This window comes from Salvelinus alpinus, chromosome 2 (genome assembly GCF_045679555.1).
Source record: "Salvelinus alpinus chromosome 2, SLU_Salpinus.1, whole genome shotgun sequence".
In the NCBI taxonomy this organism is placed as follows: Eukaryota; Metazoa; Chordata; class Actinopteri; order Salmoniformes; family Salmonidae; genus Salvelinus; species Salvelinus alpinus.
Window position 1 is genome coordinate 63,774,599 of NC_092087.1, and position 7,147 is coordinate 63,781,745.

Below are 7,147 nucleotides of genomic sequence, written 5' to 3' on the forward strand. Positions count from 1 at the left end.
CAACACAAAATCTCATCATTACTGCCTCATAAACACAGTGATATTCTTGACACAGCCATGATGGTTATAAATAGGGGTTGTGTGGCTTACCTTGTGATAGGCACTGATAGATTTCAGAGGCCCGAAAGATTCTGGAGTCATGGACTGAGCCAGGCCATTTTGCCACAACATTGCTGATCACACAGTCAGCATTGCAGACCATCTGAAATCATAAGATGAGGAATATTACACCAATCAATGCACATCACTGGCAATGCAGAGTGTTCGTCAATGGACAATATCAAAAAGTTATGTTCACCTGAACATTAATGCTGTGAAAGGATTTCCTATTCACAAAATCGGCCTCATGGGCACCTGAGGGGGCTTTTATCCTTATTTGTGTGCAGTCCACTGCACCAATGACATTGGGGAAACCTGTCACACAAAGTAATGAGTATCCTACTATGTGTTAACAGTTGTCCTGTAATTTGTAGATCCTCTTACCTGCAATCCTATAGAACTCCTCTTTGATGTCACAGAGTCTTCTGTGGCCAGGGAAGGAGATGAAGACATCTGCTAATGCTTTGATAGCCAGACACACACTCCTTATTGTGCGGCAAATTGTGGCCTTGTTCAGCTGTTCTGCATCCCCCACTGAGTACAGGAAGGCTCCACTAGCAAAAAAGCGCAAGGCCACACAAACCATTTGCTCCACACTCAGTGCATGGCTCCGTGCAGTGCGGTGCTTAATCCTGGGACCCAGTAGTCTGCATAGATACCTGATGCCATCTGCAGAAAACCTGTATCTTTCATATAGATGGTCATCAGGGAAGGCCAGTGGGTCCAACCGGTCCCTGAAGACCCTTTCTCGCCTGAAGGCTCTCCTCAGCACAAGTGCTTCTTCATCCACCACATCTCGCACGAATGGGCATGCCATTGTCAGAGCAGAAAGGAACACACAATTTTGGGCCTTCATATAGGCTAGTGGCCACACCTGGTGCTGGGGGGGTGGGCAAAAGAGGGCGATGCCTTATAACGATGACTTGGTTGTACTGATTGCTGGGAAAATAAAAAAAACCTTAGAAAGATGCCACCGTCCTGTGTGCTCACAATAAGAGCTCATATGTCATGGCTCACTTGACTTTACGAGAATATACCTAATTTTTATTTTGAGCTGTGTCATCTTCTTGGAGCTGGGGGAGGAAAGAAAAATAACGATTAATACATTTGTGTTACAGTTAGCATACAGTGTACATTGAAGGCATATCTCACCTCCCTCTCAAGTTTTTTTATTTCAAGGTCCAGTTTCCTAATTGTCCTCTTTTTTATTTCGGACTCCAGTGCAAGATTTTCCATCTTTTTCTTCTTGTACTGAATGTCTATGTCTGCCAGTTCTATTTGGCGCCGGAGGTGGTTGCCATACAACTTTCTGATAGCTTGTGAGCTCTGTGAACACAATACAATTAGCGCAGCTGGAATTTGGCAGGATGTGGTGTCCTTTTATTAATACGCACTATGTTGCCAGGCTGGTTTTCCCACTGTATAGCATCTGGGTCCTGTAAAAGAAATTAGATTTTTTGATTTTGATGAGGACTCCTCACCATTGTAGAGTAAATAGTACTTTCACAGTCTTAACATGATACCTCATGCCTTCTGGAATCCAGAGAGATGGTCTCCTCCTCATCATCGTCTCCATCATGTGCTGTTGCTGCTGCACTGGGGCCTTCACCCTATCACATTTAATCGGATTCATATTGAAGCTAGTAGACAAGACATGCCAGGCCTACAGTATGCCTTTGATGGAGTACTCACTGGATCAGCATCGTCTGGTGCTTGTGCTGGTGGCTCTAACAGGAACACAGTGCTGCCAGACACTGCAAGGCAATAGGTAAACCAAAGTCAGACAGTCCAAATTGATTCAATATGAATGTGGTTGTATCCCATGTAGAGATGGAAGGACATACCTTGAATGAAGCGGGTGGCATCTTGGGAGGAACCTATGCTCGTCTCTTTCCCCCCAGGGATCCCCTCTAAGACGGGCCTGCCTTTATTTAGCTCCAAGGCCATGTCCTCTGCTGGGGTAAGGTCAGCCTTTGGTGACCCACCACCCGTGCCTTGTCTGTGGGTATTCTTTTTCACTGCTAAAACAGTACAGACAATGTGTGAGCAGGCACCTTCTGGGTACAATATATGCTTGTGCTTTGTTAAATATTAGTCAGGGACCATACCATTCTGCAGAATGTTCTTGTATTTGATTTTGACCTGCTGCCATGTCCGTTTTGGCCCGTTCATGTTTAATCTACACACACACACACACACACACACATTTAATGGAGTCACACTGCAAAAAATTACTTGGTATTTTTGTCTTGTTTTCAGTAAAAATATCAAAGAATTTATCATAGCTTTATACAGTGTGATGGAGTTACTTTACACAATTTCACTCATATCTGCAGTGCATTTCAATTAAAAATTTAACCGTTTCATAATTACAGTACAACTGCATTTTTGGAGATGTGAATTAAATATTTGAATTGTAATTGTGATGTTTCAGCGGAGCGGTGAGTGTGTAATTGTGCACTACTTACGCATTCAGGCGGTCTGCAATACTTTGCCACGCTTTTTCTCTTTGCTTTATCACTGTGGCGGTGTTGCCTTTCTTCTTAATTATATCTTTTACCTCCTCGTATGCCTCCATGAGGATTTGTGCTTCCGACGGGGAAAAGTACGCGGCTCTAGTTGCCATGGTAAATCAGTTAATCTGTGATCTGTGGCGGGGTCTATTTGAGTGAGCCGTGAGCGCGCACCTATCCAGGATTGGTTTCACCTGGCTTAATGAATCCGTGTCTGCTCATCCTGGCTTGGTCTTTGTGCAACCAATTAAGCCTGGACGCACATGTTTTGGCTTCATTGAGCTCAGCTGAGTCATTTATCCCGGATGTCTTAATTCTACTTTTGTGCAACAGGCCCCTGGACGACGAACTTACATGAAACACGAAGAACGCAATAACAGGAAAACTGACTACATAAAACGAACAAACAAACAAAACCGAAAACAGTCCCGTGTGGCGTAACATACAGACACTGACACAGGAGACAACCACCCACAAACAAACAGTGTGAAAACACCTACCTTAATATGGCTCTCAATCAGAGGAAATGAAAACCACCTGCCTCTAATTGAGAGCCATATCAGGTCACCCTTTAAACCAACATAGAAACAGAAAACATAGACTGCCCACCCAAACTCACGTCCTGACCAACTAACACATACAAAACTAACAGAAAACAGGTCAGGAACGTGACAGTTGCAATGCAACAAAATAAGAAAAACGTTAAGGGGGGTGAATACTTTTGCAAGGCACTGTAGTCAGTGTTTAGCTGTATCCCCGGTAGACAATCTGGTGACTGGGCCAGGGAGTGCTCTTTTCCCAACTCCAGACGTGTAAGATGAATCACCGTCTGTGTTGTGTGTTAGTGCGATTGCCAGCTCTGCTAACCAGTATGTCGTCTAGGTAGGTTAATAGCCTTATCCCTTGATGGCACAACGGTTTTATTGCTGCCTCCACACATTTGGAAAAGCCTACCCGAACGGCATCCTTGTCAATTCGTATGCCACCCCTTGAAAGGCGAATCGCAGGAACTTCCGGTGACGGAAGTTGTACTGGCACATGAAAGTATCAGTCCTTCAAGTCTCTTCTTACACAAGTCTCTCTTCCAGACACATTCCACCAGATGTTTTGTCGTGAGCATTCGGAAGGGATGTTTGGCTATGCTCTTGTTGAGAACGTGTAGATCCAATATTGGCCTCCTTCCCCCTGTCTTTTTTGCCACTAGAAAGTAGAGTGAATATAGCCTGTTCCTTTGCACTCGGATCTGCTGTCACCGCCTCCTTCGCCAAATGTTCCGTAATCTCTGCAACGAGTGGCCACTTTTTCTGGCGATTTCATCACCGTCTCCACCACCCCCGTGAATGGGGGAGGGGTCCGGTGAAATTGGATGGCATAGCTTCGCCGCCACTCCCAAATGCTGAAAAAGCGGGAGAGTGCGTAGCTGTGGTGCATTCAGTAGGAAAAACCTGTATTTTTCTATTTTTTATTTCACCTTTATTTAAAACCAGGTAGGCTAGTTGAGAACAAGTTCTCATTTACAGCTGCGACCTGGCCAAGATAAAGCATAGCAGTGTGAACAGACAACACAGAGTTACACATGGAGTAAACAATAAACAAGTCAATAACACAGTAGGAAAAAGAGTCTATATACATTGTGTGCAAAAGGCATGAGGAGGTAGGCAATAAATAGGCCATAGGAGCGAATAATTACAATTTAGCAGATTAACACTGGAGTGATAAATCATCAGATGATCATGTGCAAGTAGAGATACTGGTGTGCAAAAGAGCAGAAAAGTAAATAAATAAAAACAGTATGGGGATGAGGTAGGTAAATTGGGTGGGCTATTTACAGATGGACCAAGTACACAGCTGCAGCGATCGGTTAGCTGCTCAGATAGCAGGTGTTTAAAGTTGGTGAGGGAAATAAAAGTCTCCAACTTCAGTGATTTTTGTAATTCGTTCCAGTCACAGGCAGCAGAGAACTGGAAGGAAAGTGAGATATACCTGCTGGAGCGCGTTCTACGGGTGGGTGTTGTTATCGTGACCAGTGAACTGAAATAAGGCGCTTTACCTAGCATGGACTTATAGATGACTTGGAGCCAGTGGGTCTGGCGACGAATATGTAGCGAGGGCCAGCCGACTAGAGCATACAGGTCGCAGTGGTGGGTGGTATAAGGTGTTTAGTAACAAAACGGATGGCACTATGATAAGCTGCATCTAGTTTGCTGAGTAGAGTATTGGAAGCTATTTTGTAGATGATATCGCCGAAGTCGAGGATCGGTAGGATAGTCAGTTTTACGAGGGTAAGTTTGGCGGCGTGAGTGAAGGAGGCTTTGTTGCGAAATAGAAAGCCGATTCTAGATTTGATTTTGGATTGGAGATGTTTAATATGAGTCTGGAAGGAGAGTTTACAGTCTAGCCAGACACCTAGGTATTTATAAATGTCCACATATTCTAGGTCGGAACCGTCCAGGGTGGTGATGCTAGTCGGACGGGCGGGTGCAGGCAGCGAACGATTGAAAAGCATGCATTTGGTTTTACTAGCGTTTAAGAGCAGTTGGAGGCCACGGAAGGAGTGTTGTATGGCATTGAAGCTCGTTTGGAGGTTAGATAGCACAGTGTCCAAGGAAGGGCCAGAGGTATACAGAATGGTGTTGTCTACGTAGAGGTGGATCAGAGACTCACCAGCAGCAAGAGCAACATCATTGATGTATACAGAGAAGAGAGTCGGTCCAAGAATTGAACCCTGTGGCACCCCCATAGAGACCGCCAGAGGCCCGGACAACAGACCCTCCGATTTGACACACTGAACTCTATCAGAGAAGTAGTTGGTGAACCAGGCGAGGCAATCATTTGAGAAACCAAGGCTGTCGAGTCTGCCGATGAGAATGTGGTGATTGACAGAGTTGAAAGCGGTTAAGATATCGTTTAGGACCTTGAGCGTGGCTGAGGTGCACCCATGACCAGCTCTGAAACCAGATTGCATAGCGGAGAAGGTATGGTGGGATTCGAAATGGTCGGTAATCTGTTTGTTGACTTGGCTTTCGAAGACCTTAGAAAGGCAGGGTAGGATAGATATAGGTCTGTAGCAGTTTGGGTCAAGAGTGTCCCCCCCCCCCCTTTGAAGAGGGCGATGACCGCAGCTGCTTTCCAATCTTTGGGAATCTCAGACTACACGAAAGAGGTTGAACAGGCTAGTAATAGGGGTTGCAACAATTTTAGAAAGAAAGGGTCCAGATTATCTAGCCCGGCTGATTTGTAGGGGTCCAGATTTTGCAGCTCTTTCAGAACATCAGCTGACTGGATTTGGGAGAAGGAGAAATGGGGAAGGCTTGGGCGAGTAGCTGTTGACCGGGGTAGGGGTAGCCAGGTGGAAAGCATGGCTAGCCGTAGAAAAATGCTTATTGAAATTCTCAATTATAGTGGATTTATCGGTGGTGACAGTGTTTCCTATCTTCCGTGCAGTGGGCAGCTGGGAGGAGATGTTCTTATTCTCCATGGACTTTACAGTGTCCCAGAACTTTTTTGAGTTTGTGTTGCAGGAAGCAAATTTCTGCTTGGCTTTTCTAACTGCCTGTGTATATTGGTTTCTAGCTTCCCTGAAAAGTTGCATATCACGGGAGCTGTTCGATGCTAATGCAGAACGCCATAGGATGTTTTTGTGTTGGTTCTCTCCAGACCTGACTGCCTTAACCAAGGGCTATATCTGTTTCTGGTTCTAAATTTCTTGAATGGGGCATGCTTATTTAAGATGGTGAGGAAGGCATTTAAAAAATATAACCAAGCATCCTCTACTGACGGGATGAGATCAATATCCTTCCAGGATACTCCGGCCAGGTCGATTAGAAAGGTCTGCTCGCTGAAGTGTTTCAGGGAGCGTTTGACCGCTGACCCATTACGGATGCAGGCAATGAGGCAGTGATCGCTGAGATCTTGGTTGAGGTCAAGTTGGTTAGGATGATATCTATGAGGGTGCCCGGGTTTACAGTTTTGGGGTGGTACCTGGTAGGTTCATTGATAATTTGTGTGAGATTGAGGGCATCAAGTTTAGATTGTAGGATGGCTGTTCCATGTTCCAGTTTAGGTCGCCTAGCAGCACGAGCTCTGAAGATAGATGGAGGGCAATCAGTTCACATATGGTGTCCAGAGCACAGCTGGGGGCAGAGGGTGGTCTATAGCAGGCGGCAACGGTGAGAGACTTGTTTTTAGAGGTGGATTTTTAAAAGTAGAAGTTCAAATTGTTTGGGTACTGTAAGAAATTGTAATAGATACTGGAAACTTGTTATAACAACTTCTCAACATAAGCTATCCTTTGTACAAAATGCGCCCACCCTCTCTTTCTCTTTAGACACATGCTGGTCTCATTAGATACTAACCACAGACACACACACACCCCACTCAGAACAGGCCCCTGAAACAACATTAGGCATACACATTCTTTCCAAGGTTGTGACTCAAGACAAAGAACTATGTTAAGAGCCAATGGAACGTCGACACCAGGCCCGAACAGGACTACCCACGACCCAGATTGACCAATCAGAAGGCCAGACTACCAG

At 45.2% G+C, this 7,147-nt stretch overlaps 1 protein-coding gene across 2 annotated transcripts; it reads right to left on the reverse strand.

Annotated features, from left to right (window-relative positions):
• Nucleotides 1-798: 798 nt before the first annotated feature.
• Nucleotides 799-2,931, reverse strand: LOC139566411 (myb/SANT-like DNA-binding domain-containing protein 4). Of its 2 annotated transcripts, XM_071387573.1 has the most exons (8): nucleotides 2,568-2,930; nucleotides 2,208-2,278; nucleotides 1,944-2,120; nucleotides 1,792-1,853; nucleotides 1,623-1,709; nucleotides 1,494-1,535; nucleotides 1,252-1,425; nucleotides 802-1,172 (listed from the first exon to the last, which is right to left on the reverse strand). In XM_071387573.1, exons 1-8 carry the CDS (start codon nucleotides 2,723-2,725, stop codon nucleotides 1,137-1,139), a joined length of 807 nt encoding a protein of 268 aa, XP_071243674.1. In that variant the 5' UTR covers nucleotides 2,726-2,930; the 3' UTR covers nucleotides 802-1,136. The 2 variants fall into 2 exon arrangements, with proteins under 2 accessions (XP_071243665.1, XP_071243674.1); XM_071387564.1 differs by having other exon boundaries at nucleotides 799-1,425; nucleotides 2,568-2,931.
• Between the last annotated feature and the right edge of the window lie 4,216 nt (nucleotides 2,932-7,147).

Bases quoted from the DNA above. Each gene is read 5' to 3' on its own strand.
- LOC139566411 (XM_071387564.1), bottom strand. From the start codon at position 2,725: ATGGCAACTAGAGCCGCGTACTTTTCCCCGTCGGAAGCACAAATCCTC. The intron at 1,854-1,943 runs GTATGTCCTTCC...ATTGCCTTGCAG, and splicing joins TGCCACCCGCTTCATTCAAG to TGTCTGGCAGCACTGTGTTC. The intron at 1,710-1,791 runs GTGAGTACTCCA...TAAATGTGATAG, and splicing joins CACCAGACGATGCTGATCCA to GGTGAAGGCCCCAGTGCAGC.